Genomic DNA, 23,144 nt, shown 5'->3' on the forward strand with positions numbered 1-23,144 from the left:
AAGGACTTAGTTTATTTTATTACAAATTTAAATATTAAGAAAAAAGTGAGAGGAATACGAAACGAAGCCTAAAAAAAAAATGAAAAAAAGAGTTATCTACGGAGCTGAGAGGCGACAGTGAGACAGTAGAACTCCAACGACTTTCTGTTCGACGCTCGAATCGATTACCGAAGCTCTGAAATTCAGTGAGTTTCAGCTCCTTACACTTGTACTCTTCTCTTTTAGGGCTTTTCCATTTCTTGCAATTCCGCAATTTTGGGGGTTTGTTGCTGTGGAATGCTCTGGATTTGTAGGATTAGGGTTTCGGATGGTCCTGTGCTGATTTTGTTCTTTCCTTTTGTTTTTTTTGGGTGAATTTAGTGTGTATTGTTACTTTGGAGCTGTTTTTGTTAATCTCTTTTAGCTCTCTGTGCGGGAGTGCTCGTTTTACTACTGATGTATTATGAAATTATGGCCGAATTCTTTGTGTTCATTTTAATTGGTTTTTCTCAGGTTCAAATGCAGCGTTTTTTTTGTGGGTTGAATTTTATGCATGATGCATCTTATATACTTCCACTGTTGATAATGCTTTATTGAATTGAGGATTTTAAGTAGTGATGCTATTGCCGCTTATGGTGTTCTCTTTTCTAGCGATCCTTCTGAATGATATTGTTTTTATTTATTTGCTTCCAGTTTGTATTACTGTCTTTTCTTAATTTTTTGCTTTTCTGAAGGATTTCAAAGGATTCCGAATGGCAATTGATCTGAACTGATACCTTTAATTTCTATGTTCAGATTTGAAGTGAATTCTTTGTTGTGCTTAAGTTAAAGTTGTACGGAAGTAAAGATGAATCCAGATCTTGTTTTCCTCCACACAAAAATTTAGGTTAAATTACCAATTTTATTCCTATGGTTCTAAAAGTTTAGGGTGGTGATCCAAGTAGATTTAGAATCTTAAAACATTGGAAGTATGTAATTGCTGCTATATTCAAAATTATCACTTTGTCAGTCACAGAATTCAAGTACAATCTAATATTGTTTTTCATAAATAAACTCACTACATAGAAATCCATTGAATTCATTTCATTTAGTGAATCTAAAAACAAGAAACTTGAATCTAGATAATATTTCAAACAAACCCTTTAAGGTTTGGTTATACCTCACAAGTCATTCTTTAACCATATTTTATTCATCTGTAAACCCACCATTTTTCCTCTGTTTTCTTACTCAGTTCTAAATCCTAATACATCCTAATACAGTCTAGTAACTCCATTTGACACCAGCTAATTGTCATATAAATAGAAAATAGAGAATGTGTCATCATTTCCATTATGATTAGACTTACAAGGAGAATGATTTATGAGATTTGATCAAATTATAGTTACCAAATTGAAACCTAAAATCATTGAAAACTTTAAAACATTAGGGATCAAGTTTAGCAATTTAACTGTAATTTTATTCCAAAAAGGGTTGGTTAGATTCAACTTAAAAAAGTCTATTGTTTTTTATAAGAGAAAAAGAAATCTATTGTCGCATCAGTCCAAAAAGAAATCTATTGTTGCATCAACCCTTAGGAAGTTCTCATTTACTGTAAGAGTATTGTAGTAAAATGCTTTTATTTCTAGTTCACACCCAAACAAGAAGTTTTCATTTTATTCATAGCAAAACTGTCCCATTCCAAAGGAAATTTGAATCTTAAATTATTCATGATTTAGAATTTGTGTACATCATAACTTAGCATCCGCATCTATCGTCTAGCATTCTCCACAGCAAATGTTCATTTTTTATCAGTATGTACAGTTGAGGCATTGAGTACCTTAAGGATTGTGATATTCTCCTGCAGAGCCAATAAATTTGAACACTTTCTTTTGAAGTAGCCCCCCTACAATAAAAAATACTGATATGCTATTTATTGTTACTCCAAATCACTAGAGTAGTAGCATTGGTTCGGATTTATAATTTAGTTTACTTTCCATATAATGTTTGTATTTAACATTCATATTGAATGGTCGTGTACTTTTATATTTTGTGTAGTTTTATTCATGTGACTAGACAAAGATGTGCACGTGAGGAGATTGTGGTTTTCTGTAGATTAATTTGAGGTATATCAATCATGGGTCAAGAAGATACAACAAATAATACCTTTGAGAATACAAAAAATGAAGCCAGTGGTGGAGATTTAAAAACAAAGACCATTGAGACTGTGGAAAATGGAAACAATATAGAAGATAAAATGAAAAATAACGTTGAGACAGTGGACAATGAAACCACTGAAGAAGATAAAATGACAAATACCACTGAAACTGTGACAAATGGAACCAGTGAACTGGAAAAAATCAACGAGACTGTGCCTAATGGGTTGGAGAATGGAGTGAAAGAACTGGAAATTGAGCAGTGTACTGATGAGAAGGCAGAGGTCACTAAAATGGAAGAGCAACCTAAGATCAAGGAAGATGAGGAAAGCAATGAAGAAACTGTGAAGGAGGAAAAGGAGGAAGATATGCTTCCAAATGACAAGAAGATTGAAGAAAATGTGGATATCAAAGATGAAGAAAATGTGAATGTCAAAGATGTAGAGGATGCCAAGGACGAAGAAATTGAGGATGCCAAGGATGAAGAAGTTGAGGTCTTCGAGGATGCCAAGGATGAAGAAATTGAGGATGCCAAGGATGAAGAAGTTGAGGATGCCAAGGACGAAGACGTTGAGGATGCTAAGGATGAAGAAATTGAGGATGCTAAGGATGAAGAAATTGAGGATGCCAAAGACGAAGAAATTGAGGATGCCAAGGACGAAGAAATTGAGGATGCCCAAGATGAGGAAAATGAAGAAGAAAAAGAGGATGCTAAAGATAAGGTAGAGAAGGTTGACAGCCATATGGAAGAGGATGACAAGGAATTGAAGGATAAAGATTCCAAGGAAGGGAAAACAAAGAAAGCAAGAAAGAGAAGGGGTGCGGTTAAATCAAAAGGAAAGAATGAAGAGGATGAAAAGGATGAGGTAGAGATTAAGACTCCCATCATTGATCGCCCTGTTCGTGAGCGCAAATCAGTTGAAAGGTTGGTGGCATCTATAGAAAGATGTGTTGTGAAGGAATTCCATATCGAAAAGGTATTATATTTCATTTGGTCTTCCTTTAGAGTTTGGTATATTTTTAGAGCATTGATTCTATTTCTTTTTGTTGAAAATTTCAGGGCCGTGGTACTCCACTTAAAGATATACCCAATGGTATGATGTGCATCTTATAATCATCTTACAGTTTGTTGTCGTGCATCCCATTTTTCTTTTATATTATTCCCTCCACGTTTTTGGTGGATTATTGTATACTATGGTTTTGACATGTCCTTTATTTGTTGCTCAGATTCCTTTGAAGAATAATTTGTTAATGCGTTGTCTTTAATATATGGATTATCCTTTAATCTACCATTTTAAAGTATGTGCATAATTTCATTTTTCATGCCTTGGATTGTTTTCTGACATAGCAGCTGAAGTAATGACGCAGTATCCTTTTGTTTCCTAAATATACTTCTGAGTTATGCATAGCCTAATAATATATATATGTGATAAATGAACTCTGAAAAAGGAAGGCTTTTGTTTTAGTGGCATTCAAACTCTCAAGGAAGAAGGCTGATGACATCTTCAGGCTGCTGCATTCAATTCTATTTGGAAGGAGAGGAAAGGTAACTTATGATTAAGTGGTTTTCTCGTAGGTTAATCATCTCGTCCTTTGATGAATGATTCTCCTGAAGTTACACATCCATATTGCCAAGTGATAACAAGCTGTACCGTTTGGTGTTTCTGATGTTCTGGTTTATGACTTGGAATGTAGTCATGGAGTATTTGCATCTAACATCTGTTTCTTTCTTTTGTCTACCCTTTCCTCCAGGCATTTCAGATTAAGAGCAACATATCCAGGTTTTCAGGTTTTGTGTGGCATGGAGATGAGGTAAAATATCGTATGTGGTGCCTACCACTATGAAATGTTTCTAACTGGAAGTAATTAGTAATTATCGGGAGGATTACAAATTTTTAGCAGAAGTTTCAATTTCTCTGACTTTGTTGTTTCACATGTAGCCTGTCTATCATATGGTAGTGAAGGCACTATCTGCTGAGATTTTATCATGCAAGTTCCATTCTTTGCAGGAAAAACAAAAGAATAAAGTCAAAGAAAAATTTGACAAGTGTCATAAAGAGAAATTATTGGAATTGTGTGATGTGCTTGACATTCCTGATGTGAAGGCTACCACAAGAAAGGTCTGTTTGATACTCTTTTTTGCTGTACTGGCATTCCTAGGTCTGCATTTGGGACAGATCATTCTTAAAAGTGCATTGATAATGAATGTGAAAGGTTCACATCCAAATTATATTTTATTTTGCTGAAAAAGTTGATCTTATATTTCCTCTAATTGTAATAATCAATCATTGGGACTTTTATCAAATTTTGCATCCTTATAACGAGGACTGATTTCAAATTGGATCCATTGTTTGCCAATATCATATTCTTACTGTTCATGCACTGAACTTTCTTTCCATAAGTGGCCTTTTAATAATTTATCTGCTATGCTAGGATTTTTTTTTTCCTGTAAGATTAATGCTGTAAAAGAAGATTGTCTTTAAGAAAAAGTGATATCCACCAACGTTGATATTGAATATAATGTTATAGGAGTAATTAGTTGTTTAAGACGGCATTCATAGTTCTTTTTCCCTTTTTGTGTGTGTGTGTATGTGTGTGGTGGGGGATGTTAAAAATTAATCTTAAGAGATCTGTGCTTTGTGATCGCATGTCTATACTTAGACATGGTGACCTAGGACTTTTGTAATTATCTATTAGGTCTTATTGTCATGTAATGGAAGCCTGTTTTGTATTGTTAGATTATTCATGTTCTGCTGTTTTTTGTTTGCCCTTGTATTCTTTCACTTTCAGTGGAAGCCCAATCTCTTATTAAAAAAAAAATAAAATAGTAACGTGTCCGTGATTTATTTAATAAGAAAGAACAGTGTTGTTTTGAACATACGCCGTCCATGAAAATAAATAAAAGAAAAAGAAAGTGTATGAGGAAGAGGAATGACTTTTAGCTAACCCAACAATGATTTCATGGATTCTTTTTCCAATGTGTATACTCTAGAATTAATAAAAGTAAGTATTTTCTTGTGTCGTTGTTAGAAGGAAAGATTATGTTAGCATGGTTCTTAGAAATGGTATTTTGATAAGAAGGGGATGTTGGGGAGATTTTAACATTGAAACTTGAAGGTTTGGTTTTTCTTTTTCCAAAAGAAAACATATATATTGTCTGGGTTTTTGGGGTGGATATGGTGCGTAACATGGATTTCACCCTCTATTTTGGAGATTTTGATGAACTCCCTTTCGTGATAAAGGAAGAGTCTTGTGGCAAGCTTGCTTTTTTGCTATTTTAATGGGAAGTGCGGCTCGGTATGAATTGTAGAAAATCTAGGGGGTTGCAGAATCTTTGAGTGTGCGAGGTTGTGAGCTAATGTGTCCTTATGATGGACCATCTATGAATCGTTCTTTTTGTAATCATCAGTTTAGGATTATTCTTTTGGATTGGAATCCATTCTTGTAATTTGTTGAAGACTCCTTTTGTGAGCCTGTTTTTCTTTTTGTATACCCTTATTTCTCCCTTTATTTTTTTCTCATTGAAAACTTGGGTTCTTATTAGGAACATATATACAGTTTTTCATTGCTCGAGTTTGATGTTATTTTTTTGTCTTGATTCAGGAAGATGTTATTGGCAAGCTCATAGAATTTTTAATGGCTCCTCATGCTACAAGTACTGTTCTCCTTGCAGAAATAGAAAAGGTTATTTTACCCCTCCTGATTGCAAACAAGCTCAATCTTCCCAATCAAATGCTTCCTTTATATTTACCCAAAATCTGGATCTAGTTTCTTAAATTTTGATGTGGTGAATTACAGTCAAGCAAGGGTAAAAAGCGTAAACGGACTGTAAAAGGAGGAATATCAACTCCTGGAGACAATAGTTCAAAACAGTCGGCAAAGGTGGCATTCTTTTCTCTCTGGGAGTATAATTGGTGAATTACTTCTAGGCCTTGTTTATACCCATCTTAATTCACACCTCGAATGTTTTTTTATCTTTGAATTCTCCTGTTATGTCTTTATGTTCCGTACTAGGTAGGTAGCTCAAGTATAAATGAGATGGTATCTTCTGTTTTCAGCCTTCAGATGCCTGAGGAAGTTGCTGAGTTATGTTGGTCTTCATGATAAGATATTTTCTTATTTCTTTTCTTTTGATTTTTGAAAGAAAATCGTTTATTTTGAATACTTACACTACTCGCCCTGTATTTCAAAATTTAGGAAAATTATTGCTGTTAATGTAGTATCTGGCCACGAATGCTTGAAATTCTTTCCTTGGTTTGATTCTCTTGGATTGGGGGGGAGCCCCTTGTTAATTCGCTTTTGTAATTCCAGTTTTTCATCAAAGAAAAAAAATGAATGTTTGAAATTCTGTATTTTAGGAAGTGTTTGATGCATTCATTGGAAAGCCTTTGAATTGAGCCCTCTTTTGAATTGAGCCCTCTTTATCACTTCCTGCCAGTGACGCCCTTGTCTTCATGATTCGGAGAAAAGGATTTTGTGTGTTTGACATGCTTTTTAAAGTGCTTAGGGAAGACAAAAGCGTATTTTTAATGCTTGGTAGCGTTTGACTACTTTTTTCTTTTTGGATAGGGAACAGTTTCGTTGGATAAAAATGGGTAGTGTTGGTTAAAATTTTAAAGAATTCATTTAACCAATTAAAATTTTTCAATAATTAAAATAGTTTGAGAAATTCTGGTAACAGAAACAAAAACTTTATCTATAGTGCTTTTAGATGAAGTTTTGAATTAATTTTCTTCTCCCTTATCTTTGGGCCACCTGTTCAAGGACAAAAGGATTCTTTGGACCAACACTGCTCTGGCTTTCTTGTGACCACTTTGAAAGATCGGAATGCTCATCTTCGAGAAATAAGATCCAAAACATTGACATCTTTGAATCCACTACCTTTTAGCTCTTATGTGGAGTCGTTCTCCACCTTGTTTTAACTATAGTTATCTACTTTCATAGTATAAGTTCCAAAGTTCAAGATTTATAGATCATTCAAGCTTGTTTTAGATTCTGGTTCGTAGGTACGGAATTGAAGCAATAACAGGATAGTCAATCAAGTGGTATCAATTCTCTAGCCCGACCTTGTCTGTTGTCATGGTCCTTATGGCTGGCCTTGATTTGAAGCTATATCCACATATTGGTTTCTCACTTCTCTTTGAATTTTTTTTTTTTTTTGTTGTTGATTTGGCATCTTTTTAACCTTTGCCTATTTGACGTGCTCAAAGGATTTGTAAATAAAGGTATTTTTTTCTTTAGAATACTGTTTCTGTGGCTATACCTTGGGGAGAAGCAACAGTTATTTACTTACTGTGGCATCACTTTAACCTTATCTATCCACGTATTACTTCCCTCATTTCTCTCTGTGGAGAATTCAATGTTATTACTTTTCCTTGGATGTCACTTCCTCTTGTTATTTATCCTTTTTAAGACTTTATGATAAGGATTCCTTGCCTCCAGTGCGTTGTACACGTGCTAGAAGGAAGTCAGGCAAGTGGATCAAGTCGAGCTAGTTTTATGGGGGTGTGGTAGAGTGTGTTGTGTCTGTGAAAATGGGTCTCACTTTGTGTTAGCTAAAAAGTAGATGGGCATACAATGGGTCTCTCTGAATAAAGAATGCACCTCTGAAGAAAAACTGGGGAGAGTACTTGGTCTCTTGTAGTGCTTGGAGTTCTGTATTTTAATCTATTGTTTATATTAACTATTTATTTCATTTTATTTCTGGGTTGACTCTAGAGTCGTAGAAAAAGAGGAAATACTGCAAGATCTGAGATGACAAGAGATACTAGTGATGAAGATGGTGAGTCAGAAGAAGAGAAGGAAGCAGAAGAAGAAAATGACAAGGAAAATGAGAATGGAACCACAGAAAAATCTGATGATGAAATGTCCGAGCAGCCAGAAAGTGAAGATATCAATGACCCAACTGATGAGTCTGAGGAAGAAAAACCCAGAGCAAGTTCAAAACGTTCATCTAGAAAGAGGGGATCTGTAGGAAAAGCAAGAAGCAAGAAAGTTACAAGTTCCAATAAATCCGATTCAGCAAAATCAACATCGAAGAGGTCATCAGCAAGTCGTGCTAAGATTGATGACAGTGATAGTCCTAAGGTATTCTCTAGGAAGAAGAATAGCGAAAAAGTAAGCAAGGCCTCAACTCCACCAAAATCTACTGCCAAGGAGAAGCCTGGTACCTGTCATATCTCTTTCAACTTGTTTGTTATGTTTTGTTCATCTTCTTGTTCTATTCTTTTCTTGCTTGGGACATAAAAATAAAAATTTGTGTGCTTTTTATTATTAATCTTCTGAGCTCCAATTTTCTGGTATTACTTTAATCTGTTTGGGAACCTAAGGGATGACGGACGCTGTGTTCTTTTTCTGCGTTATTTATGCCATTGGTGTATGTTTTAGGGAAGAAGATTACGAAAGGGAAGGACAAGACCAAGGAGGAGAAAACAAGGCCAAGCGATGATGTGCTTAGGGATGCAATATGTGAAATTCTTAAAGTAGTCGACTTCACTACGGTAAGTGTCACTGTATTCATACTGGCTACTTAAAGTTTAGTTGGCAAGCTTACTTCAATACTTGATATTTAGCTGTAATTGAGCATGATTTTCTGGCTGTTGGAGATTCATGCGTTTCTGGTGGTTTTTAGAACTGCTATCATGCTCTTACAAGCATTAACTGTCACTCGATCTTCCCTTCTCATGTGGACATTTGTGATTAAATAAATGTATATCTGAGCTATTGGATTCTTTCTTGTGTTAGTGCAACATATTATGACTTTTAACAGCTGCCTGTTCACTGGTTCAAGTGTTCTACAATAGAAGCCTCAAAAAGCCAATACAAAAGATGGTTGGTAAGGCAATGGTTGCGGTTCTAGAAATTGTTGGCTTTGAAGGATGAATGATTTAGAGTTACGGAGAAAGACAAAATAAACTGAGGATGGATTAACATAAGAGTTCCTGTTTTCGCTAGCCTTAGTTTCTAAAAATCTCCGTGTCTAATGAATATTATGTTTTATGCTTAGTTCTGATAGTAAATGTTAGCCACATTTTGTAATCACAAAATAACGTGTAGCTCGTTTGTCGATTATGCAGGCCACCTTCACCGACATTCTAAAGCAACTTGGTACGTTTCTTATCTACTTGGACATTTTGTGGTTTGTTGAACTTATCCTTTATACAAGTTTGAGTATTGTATTTCTTGATCACCACCATTTGAGATATCTTCAAATAAATAGTAGAAATGGTTGTATTTTCCATTGATTGATGAAAAATATAGAGATCATTGAATCAATTGATTTGATTTTATAACTTGTTTGAGATTTACCCTTTTCAACTTAGTACCATTTGGAAGAAAGAAAATAAAACACCTATTAAGTGTTCTCATAGAGTATTCCATATTGAGAACCAGTTTCAAGCATGTCCCTTCTGATCTGCTTGTGATTTCTCAGCTGGGCAATTCAAGATGGATCTCACCTTACAAAAGTCGTCGATAAAACTTATGATCCAAGAAGAGCTCACGAAACTGGCAGATGAAGCAGAAGATGAAGAGGACGGCGAAGGCGATGCCGATGCCGAGAAGGATGGAAAACAGGCCGCTCAAGAGGTGGAAACTTGAGTTGCCAAGAGTTGGCCCTGGGATTTGTCTAACAACATATATGAACGCCCTCAAAATCAGTGAGTCTGTTGTAAAGGTGGATGTAATTTATTTGTCGGTGTCAACCATGTTTACTGCTAATGAGAGATTAGTGTTTAATTAGAAACGAGATCAGCTGTTGCTCATAGTTGCAAATATTGCAGTTTCTTTATACTGACTTATAAATACTGTTGGGAATAATTCCATGGATATATTAACTGACCATTAAGGAGGAGTTTTTCGACTTCAGGTTTAGGCCTTGTGGCATTATATATATATACACTATATACATATATTATTATTTTTTATATAGTTCACACAGATATATATTCCCTTACTGAATATTTATTTATATCAAAGTGATTTATTAAGTAATGTTCAAACCTAGGGAGTATTATAAAACTAAATAGTTTTATGACTGTTCTTTACCCTCTACTATAGTTGGATCTATAGTATCAGTTCAACGTGCATATGAACTCATTAGGCGAGCTTATTAATGTGGCACATGCTTATGCTGCTAAAAATCAACGGAAAAGAAGGGAACGCTACTAATGTCCACGTTAAAGTAATCTATGATTATATGACATACAATATGTACGAGGGATGATGTACATAATGCCTATCATGTCTAAATTTCTTACTAGATATACATACATATTCATGGTATTTCGCTCGTCTATCAAACACAATTTCTTAGTACAACACGCGAAACTCCAATTCCATTTAATATTATTAATTTGTTTAAATAACATTTTTAAAAATATTTAAAAAGAATGATAAAAGGAGTGAAAAAGACAAAAATACCCACTTAAAAGGTAATGGAGCACTTGATTTGTGGTGACCAATTGAAGGGAAGACAGCAAAAAAAATATTGAAAGTGGTGGTGGGGGCCACCCATATCTGATAGCCACGCATGCTTAGTTGATCATTTTTCATAATTAAAATTTTAGAACTTTCCACATCTTTAAAAAATTAATATTAATAAAACAAATAAATAAATATATATATATATATATATATATATATATAGATTTTTAGCTTTATTTAAATATAAATTGATATATTTTTTCTGTAAAATAAAAATATCAAAATATAAAAAATATACAAACTTTATTGGTAACAAAATTCATATACTTTCAATTTAAATAAATAAGATATTAAAACTATATTAATGGAAATCAATTACTTGATAATAAAATGAGCCATCAATTTACTATATCCATAATAATAAAATATATATCTTTCTAATTCAAATAATTTTTCTCATTAGCATTCATTCATGTCTCTAATGCAAAGAAATCCAATGATTTAACTTCGAACGAAACTCAATGAAAAAAAATATTTACAGTTAGGGCTACTGGAGCATCTAATCTCATTCGTTCCCTTAGCTTTGTCTCTCAGTGTCGATGTAGACCCAACAAAGTTCGTTCCCCTAGCTTCGTCTCTCAGTGTCAATGTAGACCCAACAAAGTAAGTTCCCCTAGCTTCATCTCTCAGATGTCGACCCAACAAAGTTCGTTCCCCTAGCTTCATCTTTCAGTGTCGATGCCGACCCAACAAAGTTCATTCCCCTAGCTTCATCTCTTAGTGTCAATGCCAACCCAACAAAGTTTGTTACCCTAGCTTTGTCTCTTTGTGTCGATGTAGACCCAACAAAGTTCGTTCCCCTAGCTTCGTCTCTCAATGTCGATGTCGACCCAATAAAGTACAATTAATGTTCTTTTTCGAGAGGAACAATTTTGTGCCTAACTCTACTCACTATGTAGATGGATAAAAGAAGACCCTCAAAAAATTCGGTAGATAATTGTGGCTTATTCGGGAGCAAATATGTTTATAAACTATAAAAATTAAATCATTTAAGAAAAAAGAAATACTAAATTAAAAATATAGATTAATTTTTTTTATGAGAAATTAAAATTATTGCTTAGAAATTTCAAAACAAATTTCGATTCTAATCATGGAGTGTTTACGGCCTAATTGGTTGAAACTTTACAACTATCCAACTTCTACAAAAATCAGATTTCGATTTCCCATATTCCTTCATCACCAAGAACGCATCAAAATCCCAAATCTCCTTCCATGGCGGACTCCGACAACGACTCCGCCGGCGGCAACCAGAAATCACCGTCGCCGCGGGAGCACGACAGACTCCTTCCGATCGCGAACGTCAGCCGGATTATGAAGAAGGCCCTCCCAGGGAACGCGAAAATCTCAAAGGAAGCGAAAGAGACCGTCCAAGAATGCGTCTCGGAGTTCATCAGTTTCATCACAGGCGAGGCCTCCGACAAGTGCCATAAGGAGAAGCGAAAGACGATCAACGGCGACGATTTGCTTTGGGCCATGGCGACGTTAGGGTTCGAAGATTACGTCGATCCTCTCAAGGTTTACCTCCAGCGTTTTCGAGAAATTGAAGGCGAGAAGACTACGCTCGCCTCACGCGACGGCGGTAGTGGTAGCGCTGCCGCTTCTACAGCTGCGAATAGTACGTATTTTGACGGCGGCGCTGAATTTGGTGGTGGGATGGGAACGATGATGACGATGAATATGCCTCCAAATGTTTATGGTTCTAATGGGCCGCGTTGGAATGGGCCTGCGTTTAATTCTACGAGTCGGCCCAACTAGATGGCTAGCTTAGCCCATTGGATTTGATTGGGCCCGACCCAATAAATAGTACATGCGGGCCACCATCACCATCCAGGCGATTGCATCTGTGAAATCTCCATTTTAGCCATCCAAATATATTTGACTTAGACAAATAATATGAGGTAAAGTATTTCATAAAATGTATTTAAATTCATCATTATAGAATTTAAATAAACTTAAATTATTATTATGGCTTGTTTATATTTTTCTTAGAGGGCAATTTTGAGATTTTTTCACTTTTTTTTTTAATTATTTTTTCGAGAGCTTTTCATGGGTATTGTTAGCTATCCATCCATAATTAGAGACTTATTTAAATATTAAAATTTTCATTTAATTAATTTTTTTAAAATTTTAGAATTTAAATAAATACAATTATATTAATTTAATCTATGACCAAGTATGATAAACTATATAGATATTTTTTAAACTCGAGAATTCAATATTTCATTGTCGTCTATATTTAAAATATTATTTGTGAGACTATTTATTTATTTATTTATTTATTTATTTATTTAATTTAGTAAAAGTGAGAAATGAGGAAAAGGGAAGGGGTTGATTGATGGAGACGCGGCCAATCATGGGTGACGCTGCCACGTTGGTAGATAGTTCTCTTCTTATCCATTTTGGGATAACTCATGCCACGTTGGAAATTTCATTTACTCCTAATTACAACTTTATGAATATTAGCCATTACTCAATAATATGATTATCAATTACTTTTTAATCTCCATTTAGTAATATTTAATAAAAATATCAATTATTAAGACGAGCTTCTCTTTTTCATAAAAATATCAATCATTTAATAATATTTACAATCAATATTATTGTAAATTTTAGGGGTGCACGAAGAATCTGGCAACTTAAATAACTTGAAACGACCCTTTCCGAATTATAAGAGTTGGGTTGAGTTTAGTTTTATGAATGGATGAGTTCAGGTGGGTTCCAGGTTTAAGGGGCGTCTAGTCGGGTTAACTCAACTTGACCCAACACTTCTAAAGTACGTGCGCCCAAGCCTAACCCACTAGCCGCATACCTCCATTCGTGTCTCATGATTCGACACCACTCTCATCGCTCACCGGTCACTAGCCTCCATCCATGTATGGTGATTCGATTCCATGTTAGTTGCTAGCCTCCATTCGTGATCTAATGCTAGCCTCATCATTATCAGTGTTGTCGTATTGCTAGCCTCTATTCGTCTCATCCGTCATCGTCCATGTTGGCATTGATTGCATGGTCGTCCAATCTCTATCCATTGCCATCCATGTCAATTGCCACGCCTGTCGTCTAGTTGTCCACTCGTATGATGGAGTATGATGAGAAGCGTCGTGAGGAACAACACTCGGCTTCTAACTTTGCCTATTCTTCTAATTAAGCAAAGAGTTATGTTATTGAATGAAACCATTTTATGTTCTAATCTTCGAATTATCATTCCATATATTTGCAAATCTTGAACTAGTCTAAGCTCCAAGTTTAAATTCATTATAATTTTGAGTTTTGAGCCGTTCGTTTAGTTATTAAGAATATTTTTTTGAAGAACCCACAACCCAACTCGAACTCTAACTTAAAAACAAAGGGTTGGGTTGTGAAACAATTTTAGGTTGGATCAGGTTGCCAATCAAACCAACTCGAACTTTTAAGTTTATACAAAAAAAAATTCTTAGTTTGACTAACTCGATCCACACGTAAACCCCTAGTAAATTTTGGTAATTTTTATTCATAAAAATAGTTTTTATAAAGATTTTTATTTTCTCAAGAATACATTTAAACTTTTTAGTTAAATTTTAAAAACAAAAATAAAATTTTGAAAACTACTTTATTTTTTAATTTTCAAATTTTGAATTAAATTCTTAAAAAAAAAAAACTCGAACTAAAAAATCATAACATAAATTATTTTCTCCTCTAAGAACGCTTCATAAAAATCACATTTCGATTTGATCGTTTTATTAATTTTTTTTTTTTTTTTTTTTTCTGAGAATTACTTTTTCTTGATTTTTATTGACAAGTGGAGCGTAATAAAAGATCGTATATAGAATCACAAAACCAAAATTTGAAGTCTAATCCGATTTCCCAATAAAAGATCGTTCAAAGTTACTTCTGTTCGTTAGATTTTTGTAATCGGTTCGTGTTCTTCGTAACGAATTCCCATGTTCAAATTGTTACAACTGCAATGGAAAATCGGTCTCGTTCTTGATCTTTCACTGGAAAATGCGACTATATTAGTTCCACTCCCCACCATCAGTATCATATGATTTCAAAGCCTCAATCCATTATTCCATTTCTGCAGATCAGTCGAAGAATTCTCTCGTTTCTCTTCTTTCCTCTCTCTTGTGATGGCTACGGTGGAGAGTGGGGGAGTGGTGTGCAGGTGCCGAGAAATGGGAAGCTGTTTTCCTGGAGAAGCTAGGTTTCAGGGGAAGCAGATAATCAAGAAGAATCTTTCCAGTTTTTCGACTATTCCATTCTTTAGGAATAGTTTTCTCGATAGACGGCGATTGACTGCGCGCAACAATCGCATTATCCGGTATAATTTTTTATTTGGTGATTTTGTTGTGTTCGTTTCATAACGAGGGGAATTCTCCTTCCAGTTGATTTGGAGGGGGTGAAGCGAAGATTAGGAGTTTCTTGCTGCTATGATGATAAATGGGGGTTTCTTTCAAATTTAATTACGGAAAGCTTGAAGTTCTTGTGTTCATAACTTGATTTCTTTCTATGCCAGTCTTGAGATCGATTACTGTTCTTGGTTGCTGCTGTTTGTCTCAGTTTCATTTCAGAATGGATATAGATGTAGAACTTGAGCTTCGTTTTGTCTTTCTTGAAGATAGGGATTGAAATACGTATGAGTGTGGAAAGTTCTTTGTTCAATTGAAAGTTCTTTTCAAAATTTTCAAGATCTTGGCTCTCTTTTGTTACTGATTCTAGAGGATATACAAGATTGTGCATTATTTTAGACATTTGCATGTTTTATTTCTTGATACTGTAAGTTTTTTTATGTTTTACTTCATATTTCAAGTAGGTTCCATGTTAGTGGTTGCTTGACTAGAATGAACAATAATTTTTTATGATAAGTGACATCGTTGCTAAGAACATTGAAGCTAAGAACGTCGCGATCAGCTCCTAGGAACTAGGATAGCTGTATAAGTAATTTTTAGTTGGGATCCTGTACTTCAATTGATATCTCAATTCCTATCACACTACCGATGGTGTTTTTTTCAGCATGGAAGCCCGGGAGAAATCAAGATCAAAAATAGTGAATTCATCAAGACGCAACAAAGTCCCAGTGTTTATGATGCTGCCTGTCGATGTTTTTGAAACGGGTCCTTCTGGGAAAATGAGGATTCCTAGGTAAGCCCCTTGATACTCACTATCTCATCTGTTATGCTGTTATGTTGATTTGCAAAACAATATGAAGAAAAACATGAATATATTATGATCTGTTCTTGAGTTTGATGTGCCGATCTTAAAAATTTTTGTTCCAAACTTTGGGCTTGGAGAAATAGTTAAGATGTTACTCACTTGTTGCTTCAGATTCAAGGCCATAAGAGCGTCCCTGAATGCACTCAAGGTAGCTGGTGTACATGGAGTAGCAGTTGAGGTTTGGTGGGGAGTTGTAGAGCGTTTCTCTCCTTTGTCGTACGATTGGTTTCTGTATGAACACCTTTTCAAATTGATATCCGACTGTGGATTGAAATTGCATGCTGCCTTGTCATTTCATTCGAACATACGCTCGACATTTAGAGGAAAAGAAGGTGTGAGTCTTCCGCAGTGGATTCTGGAGGTTAGTTTGAATTGAAACGGCTTAGATTTGTTGAATAAACTTTTACAATCTCAATGCTATCAAGATCAAATGATATCATACTATTCATTGGTGGCTTAGATTGGTGCTCACAACAGAGATATATACTATCAAGATCAAAAGGGAATGTCCAATGATGATTACCTTACTCTAGGAGTGGATAATTTTCCTCTCTTTTCTGGCCGAACTGCGCTCGAGTGCTATGGTGACTTCATATTAAGCTTTGTTAACAAATTTGATCACTTAATTGGAGATTTGATAGAGGAAATAAGCATTGGTCTTGGCCCTTCTGGAGAGCTTAGGTACTTCTATTGATATCTGAACTAGAATTTCAATGGTTTTGCTTGAGAGCTTAACCTTTTACAGGTACCCTGCACATCCTTTTGAAGATGGTAGATGGAGATTTCCCGGCATTGGCGAGTTTCAATGCTATGACAAATACATGTAAGTCAGAAGCTTTTCATTATAATCATGGCTTTCTTTCATCCTAACTTTCAGTTTTCATTTAGGATGGACGACTTGAAGATGGCCGCATGTCGAGTAGGCAAGCCTCAATGGGGCGAGCGAGGACCACAGAATGCCGGTGGCTACAATAGCTCCCTTTCTGCTGCTCCTTTCTTCAAAGAGGGAGACGAAAACTTTCTCTCTGATTACGGACACTTTTTCCTTGTACGTATTAACGAACGAAAGTTTTTTCGAATGCATGAAATTCTATCTGTTATACGTAGCTTACATAGCAGGAAGTTGTTTGTAGGAATGGTATAGTGGTAGATTGATTCATCATGCAGATGCTATTCTTGAGAAGGCAGCTCAATTGTTGAAAAAGTATAAGAAAAACAATCTGCCTTCTGTTATATTAGTGGCTAAGCTTGGTGGTATATACTGGTGGTACAACACAGTATCTCATCCCGCAGAACTTACTGCTGGTTACTATAATACCGAAAGCAGGGACGGTTACGATCCTGTTACGTCGATGCTGTCCCGACATGGTGCAGCGTTACACATTCCGTAAGATTCTGCCCTCAAAATTCTTATACACATTCCTCTTAGATGGTTCATGTATCTGAGTTTTTATTTGCAGCTGCTTAGAAATGGCGGACAGTGAAACACCAGCATCCTGTTTCTGCAGTCCAGAAAGATTACTCAAACAGGTTGGTGGTTCATCTGAAGTTTTACAGTTCTTGAAAACCTTTGTATCCTAATTTCCTCTTAGATTGTGGGAACTTCAGAGCAAAACGTCATTCATTTGACCGGGAGGAACACGAACGAGCGGTTCGACAAGGTAAATGCAGTGAGTGTTGTGGTTCCGTTGTGTACAAAATTGTGTGTTTTGATGAATTTTGTGTTGGTTGCAGGATGGATTGTGGCAAATTCATTACAATTGTTGCCGTCCACTAGCAGCAGCAGTTGTTAAATCCTTCACGTTTTTCAGAATGAATGACAAGATTTTTAGGTTAGAAAACTGGAATAACTTTCTCCCTTTCATTAGAATGATGAGCACTGACCACTGACCTGTAACATAGTTTTAACCCCTTTACTCACTCTAAACAAAACAACAATTGTTCATCACTATTAATATTCATTTGGATGTTCAAACAATAATTTACTCTCGGGGTCTATTTTCTCTGACTTTACTCAGCTTGACCTACTTGACTCAGCGGTTAAAGTATTGCTTTCATACGGCGAGAGTCATTGGTTCAAATCCAATAGTAGGTAACGATGAATCGTCACCATCTGATCTTCCGACAACGACAACAACCGTTTCTCTGTTGACCTTGATTGTCTGATCTCTGCCATTGTCTACTTCTACCCCTTCTTTCAGGTTCTAATTCAGCCCTTGGTTTTGCCATTCGAGTTTAGAGCTTTCCATCGTCTACTTCATTAGGTTCGATATTACTCAAGTCATTGTTCGATATTACTCAAATAATAATAATACCCATAATAATTAGGCGTGGAAGTGTATATTGATGAAGAGATCTGCTTCATTATTATTGCTTCAAGTTTACGATCACTCATTTCAAAACCCATAAAAAAACCCACAAATTTCCCACTAATTTCCTCAGACACCCAAAAATGTATCCCTTCATTATCTTCCTCCTCTTATTCCCTTCTCTCTTCAACTCCCAACCCACCATTTCAATCCTCCCTCCGGCTCCGGCTCCGGCTCCGGCTCCGAATACCCACGACCCGACCCAATTCAACCTCCCGCGCTTGCTTTCCACTGCCGGCTGCACAGCCTTCGCCCAATCCCTCGCCAATTCCACTGCCCAAAAGGCCTTCAACGACGTCGTCCAAGGCGGCTTGACGGTCTTCTGCCCAAGCGACGTCGTTTGGGACGACTTTTCATCCAAATTCAAAAACCTGACTCTTCCCGCCAAAACCTCGCTCCTCGAATTCCACGCCGTTCCCATTTATATGCCGTTGCCGGTTCTCAAGTCCAATAACGGCGTCACCAACACCTTGGCCACCGACGGCGCCGATAAATTTGATTTCACCGTGCAGAATGACGGCCAGGATGTAACGATTTTGACCAGCGTTGTGACGGCTAAGGTCGGTGGGACTGGTTTCGATGAAGCTCCGTTGGCTATTTTTTTGGTTGATTGTGTTTTGGAACCGGATGAGTTGTTTAGTGTCCATGCGATGGCGCCGGCCTCGCCCAAGGTCAAGAGTCGGTCGGATACGGGGTCGTCTCCGCCGTCCGCGGAATCTCCTGATGACTCTCCGGCGGATCACGACGGCGACGGCGACGGCGATGGAAACTCTGCGGTTAGAGTTGATGGTGGGGAGTTTTATCTGGCAGCTGTAGTTTTGACTACTTGGATGGGATTTTTACCGCTGTAATTGTTTATTTATTTATTTACTGCAATCAAAATGCGGAAGATTTATGTCTTAAATTTTATGAAAATGTCCAAATTTCAATTTTTAATACATATTTGAAACTTCCATCCCTCTATATTTATTATTTTATACATACATACATATATATATATATACATACATACATATATATATATATATACATACATATATATATATATATATATATATATATATTAAATATGGGATAATGTGTTTTAATATTAAACTATTATGTTGTACTTTTGGTTTGATATTATTAAATTTATTAGATGAGTATTGAAATAGGAAGTGATAATGAAAACGGAGAAGGTCTTTCTCGTCTTCATTCACACGTCAATTAAGCTCAATTTTAAATTTTTGAATTTAATTTTTATTAAAGTAAAATTTTTCAATTCAATTATATCACAAGAGAATATAAACCGCTCCATATATATATATATATATATATATATATATTTATAGAATATCTAAAATACCTTTTATATAATAGGTTTTTTATTTTTTGAAATTATTTTTTTTTATAATTCAAAACTTAAATGTAATTACTGCCATTACACAAACATAATAATAGTATTTTTAAAAAATAAATATTTTTTTTTTTGTAGTAACCCAATGTCAACCCATTTATTCCAATGACAATACTTAAATTTCCGAAATGTAATTAATTAATTAAAACCGTTTTTAATGGAATATAGACCCATTTTATTAATTATTCATAATTTATAATCATACAAATGAAATGATTATGTTTTTTTTAATAAAAAAATCTATTAATTATCTATCATTAATTTTAAAATTTAATGATGGCATAAAATTAATATATAAATATATATATATTATATTATAATATAAAGAGAGATAGGGTTGAAAATTATTTTAAAACCAATTTAAATTTCAAATCAACCCATAATAATATTAATATTTATAATATTAAATTTCAAATATTATTTTTGAATCCACTAACAAAAATTATAATATTTTAATTATTAAATTCAAGACAAATATTGAGACACATTTATCTAATTAACCTAATTTATTACAAGTGTAAACAAATTTTATTATTAGTATATAGAAGAAAATGGTTTATTTATACCTACGTTAAAAAAAATTATTGTTAGTATAAAAATAAAAACTATTATCTATACTCGTCAACAACAAACTTTTGACAAGTTTAGAACAAGAGAATTGTTAACTTGATACATTAGTATTAAACAAAAATAAATAAATAAAAGGAAGAAGAGTATGATTATCCTATTTTGTGGAGAATTTAAATTTATATTTTCAACAAATAAATTAAACAAAAAAAAAACGACAGTGTTGAAGATGACGAACTCACCCAGAGTGCTGAAGACCACGGACTCTGCGAGCCTAGATTGAGCAGAGTGCTAAGCACGAGTCAACGAAACTGAAACAACCAACTGCCAAGTGCTAAAGACGAGAGTCAAGACTCAACCCAACAGCCAACTAACCACTGAACCCGAGAATTGACTGGAGAAGGCGATGCTGCAATGTTGAACCCATGAATAAGAAACTTGAAACTGAGAATGGCGAAGGCAATGTTGCAATGTCGAACCCATGAACAGAGTTAACGTAGGGCCAACGGCAAGCTGCAAAAAAATCTTAGACTCGTGAATGAGAAACTTGAACCTGAACCCATGAATGGAGTTGGTGTAGGGCCGTTAGGGAGCTGTAAAAATCTCCTTAAGTTTGTTCATGTACACTACATGACTGTAATATGCATGTACATATTGCATGGCTGCAATTTGCCAACCATTGAGGTTGTTCATGTATACTACATCATGGCAGTCTTTAGATACACTGCATGGCTGCAACATGCCGTTAAAGACTATAGATGTACACTATATGACTGCAATATGCATTGAAGACCGTACATGTATTATGTAATCTGCCTTGAAAATTGAGACTAACCTGTATTTTTTTTTAATGTAAATAGGGTTGGATTTGGGCCTATAACAAAAATTGGGGCTAATGAATTAGTATTAGGTAATGAGTTGGGCCGTAGAATAAAAAAAAAAACATATATTTATCGGTTAACTTTTATACTTTTGCCTATTAAACCCAAATCAGAGTAGAAGTTTGTTAATCAAATAATTTACATGTGATTTTATTTTTGCACGCAAATTACTAAGTTAATTATTTTTATTTAATTTCTTACTAAATAAGTTAATTATTTTTATTTAATTTCTTTAATTATTAATTTATTTGAATATCTTAATAAAATATATTTTATTTATTCTTCACTCGTTTGTTAGTCTAAAGATAAGAAAGGAAGTAAAAAATAAATGATGAGATTTGGTTTTTATTTCAAACTATATTTAAATTTATTCTTGAACACTTATCAACAAGTCCATAAGAGTTGTAACTCTTAGATTTATATTTTCGATCCTACTATATTTAGATTTATTGTTCGAACACTTGTCAACAACTCATTATATTTGTTTTAAAACAGAAGGATTAAAACAGATATTCATTGCTGTTTAAAGAAACAATAAATTATGTCAACAATATTGAGTATGCATGTCATCCACTTGTTCATAATTATAAATTAGTTTTCAACGCTCATATTTCAATGTGAGTCTAATAAATTTTTTTTACTTCAACTATTTTTTTAATACAATTTTATGATCTTTGAATCAACAAAATATAATATCGGGTGAACAACATAATAATATAAATAAGTTTAAGTGAAAAAATAATACAATTTCATAATAAAAAAATATTGTATTATAATTCCGTTCTATCTCCTCTCTATTAATCTTTTTTAAAATAAATAAATTATTTTTTTCTATCAAATACTCTCTTGAGATATTTGTAAATTAAATTTTATTTTTGTATGTATATATGTTAATGAATGGTTGTCAAATATAAGAAAGAAAAACAAGAACGAATAAAAAAGATAAATTTATTTTTAAACACTTTCAACAACTTTCTGATGTTTTTATATTAGATTTATTCTTAACACCGGTTAACTGTATAATTAAATTTATATTTAAATTTATATGTTTCTTCCAACTATATTTAGACTTATTTTAAAAGACTAGGAGGTAATAAAATATATAAACTTTTATTTTCATTCCAATTATATTTAAATTTATTCTTAAATATTTGGTAAATAATTAATTAAACGTATTAAAATTTAATTTATATTTTTATTTAAACTATATTTATATTTATTTTTAAACACTTGTCAGCAAGTAATTACATTTGTTTAAAAAGCGATCAAAACAAATATTCATTACTTAAAATATAGTAATTACACGGTTTGAAAAATTATATCAAAGTTGACTACCATTGCCCGAGCTCGACTCGCCGTTGTCACCTCTATCGTATTACCCACCCATTGCATCAAACATTCCTGTAGGGACGTGTCCTATCTGAAATGTCTGGCCATACGGTGGTATCATCCCTATTGGTGATCCATAATCCACATTGCGCCTCATGATCGGTTTTGTAAGGATTCGATCATTTTTCGACTCGCGGTAGCGATTAAGAAAGACAGCTAATGGCTCAATGTAATCGTCAAACCCTAGCTTCCCCATGGCTCAAAAGACATCCTCTGCGGTTGCTTTTTTATGCTGCTCCCTTTGGCATCGCTCGTTGGCCTCGCCAGTAACGAAGCCGATGTACTCAGACACGCATTCTTGGATGGTCTCCTTTGCATCATCGGATATCTTTGCATGAGAGGGTAAGATTTGTCGCATGATGCATGTCACATTAGCGATTGGTATGTATTGGTCCTGCTCCCGCACAATGCATTGTTGGCTCTGCTCATTGCTGGTGGCAGGGGTAGAGCCAGTCACAGGAGAGTTGGCCGTGACCATTTAATTGCTGGTGGTTGCTGTTGGCAAAGGATAACTTGATTGTGGTTAACACTACATTCAAAGCTGAAACCAAATGCTTAATTCAGATTCATCAAACAAATAATGAAAAGCATAAATTTTCATAAGTAAATCAAAACAATTAAATAAATAATTTATTTATACAAAAAAAAATTAAATAAAAAAGATTCAGACAAATTTTGATTTATTTTAAGATAATCTCAAGAATTACAAAGTTTAAATTCAATTCTTAATGTTTTATATAATTAATTCATTTTTCAT

At 34.5% G+C, this 23,144-nt stretch overlaps 4 protein-coding genes across 6 annotated transcripts; all 4 read left to right on the forward strand.

The window, feature by feature from the left end:
• Positions 1-9,983, forward strand: LOC111498349 (protein Ycf2). Of its 3 annotated transcripts, XM_023149547.1 has the most exons (13): positions 1-185; positions 2,014-2,581; positions 2,618-3,088; positions 3,172-3,205; positions 3,578-3,657; positions 3,864-3,923; positions 4,121-4,231; positions 5,715-5,795; positions 5,910-5,993; positions 7,830-8,277; positions 8,499-8,611; positions 9,188-9,218; positions 9,544-9,983. In XM_023149547.1, exons 2-13 carry the CDS (start codon positions 2,093-2,095, stop codon positions 9,708-9,710), a joined length of 2,169 nt encoding a protein of 722 aa, XP_023005315.1. In that variant the 5' UTR covers positions 1-185; positions 2,014-2,092; the 3' UTR covers positions 9,711-9,983. The 3 variants fall into 3 exon arrangements, with proteins under 3 accessions (XP_023005315.1, XP_023005313.1, XP_023005314.1); XM_023149545.1 differs by having other exon boundaries at positions 2,014-3,088; XM_023149546.1 differs by having other exon boundaries at positions 31-185; positions 2,071-3,088.
• Positions 9,984-11,667: 1,684 nt separating this feature from the next.
• LOC111498517 (nuclear transcription factor Y subunit B-3-like) lies at positions 11,668-12,566 on the forward strand. Its single transcript, XM_023149804.1, has one exon. It carries the CDS (start codon positions 11,808-11,810, stop codon positions 12,348-12,350), a length of 543 nt encoding a protein of 180 aa, XP_023005572.1. The 5' UTR covers positions 11,668-11,807; the 3' UTR covers positions 12,351-12,566.
• Positions 12,567-14,394: 1,828 nt separating this feature from the next.
• On the forward strand, positions 14,395-17,763 carry LOC111498382 (inactive beta-amylase 4, chloroplastic). Its single transcript, XM_023149600.1, has 11 exons — positions 14,395-14,549; positions 14,656-14,892; positions 15,585-15,713; positions 15,897-16,146; positions 16,246-16,466; positions 16,531-16,608; positions 16,674-16,833; positions 16,919-17,172; positions 17,246-17,315; positions 17,378-17,446; positions 17,520-17,763. Exons 1-11 carry the CDS (start codon positions 14,539-14,541, stop codon positions 17,673-17,675), a joined length of 1,635 nt encoding a protein of 544 aa, XP_023005368.1. The 5' UTR covers positions 14,395-14,538; the 3' UTR covers positions 17,676-17,763.
• A 109-nt stretch (positions 17,764-17,872) lies between these two features.
• LOC111498478 (fasciclin-like arabinogalactan protein 1) lies at positions 17,873-19,060 on the forward strand. The gene has a single exon (XM_023149745.1). The coding sequence runs from the start codon at positions 18,238-18,240 to the stop codon at positions 19,003-19,005; it is 768 nt and encodes a 255-aa protein (XP_023005513.1). The 5' UTR covers positions 17,873-18,237; the 3' UTR covers positions 19,006-19,060.
• The last annotated feature ends 4,084 nt before the right edge of the window (positions 19,061-23,144 follow it).

This window comes from Cucurbita maxima, unplaced genomic scaffold, assembly GCF_002738345.1.
Source record: "Cucurbita maxima cultivar Rimu unplaced genomic scaffold, Cmax_1.0 Cma_Scf00025, whole genome shotgun sequence".
Classification (NCBI taxonomy): Eukaryota; Viridiplantae; Streptophyta; class Magnoliopsida; order Cucurbitales; family Cucurbitaceae; genus Cucurbita; species Cucurbita maxima.

Bases quoted from the DNA above. Each gene is read 5' to 3' on its own strand.
- LOC111498349 (XM_023149545.1), top strand. From the start codon at position 2,093: ATGGGTCAAGAAGATACAACAAATAATACCTTTGAGAATACAAAAAAT. The intron at 3,089-3,171 runs GTATTATATTTC...TGAAAATTTCAG, and splicing joins AGGAATTCCATATCGAAAAG to GGCCGTGGTACTCCACTTAA. The intron at 4,232-5,714 runs GTCTGTTTGATA...GTCTTGATTCAG, and splicing joins TGAAGGCTACCACAAGAAAG to GAAGATGTTATTGGCAAGCT.
- LOC111498517 (XM_023149804.1), top strand. From the start codon at position 11,808: ATGGCGGACTCCGACAACGACTCCGCCGGCGGCAACCAGAAATCACCG.
- LOC111498382 (XM_023149600.1), top strand. The intron at 14,893-15,584 runs GTATAATTTTTT...TGTTTTTTTCAG, and splicing joins CGCAACAATCGCATTATCCG to CATGGAAGCCCGGGAGAAAT. The intron at 17,447-17,519 runs GTAAATGCAGTG...TGTTGGTTGCAG, and splicing joins CGAACGAGCGGTTCGACAAG to GATGGATTGTGGCAAATTCA.
- LOC111498478 (XM_023149745.1), top strand. From the start codon at position 18,238: ATGTATCCCTTCATTATCTTCCTCCTCTTATTCCCTTCTCTCTTCAAC.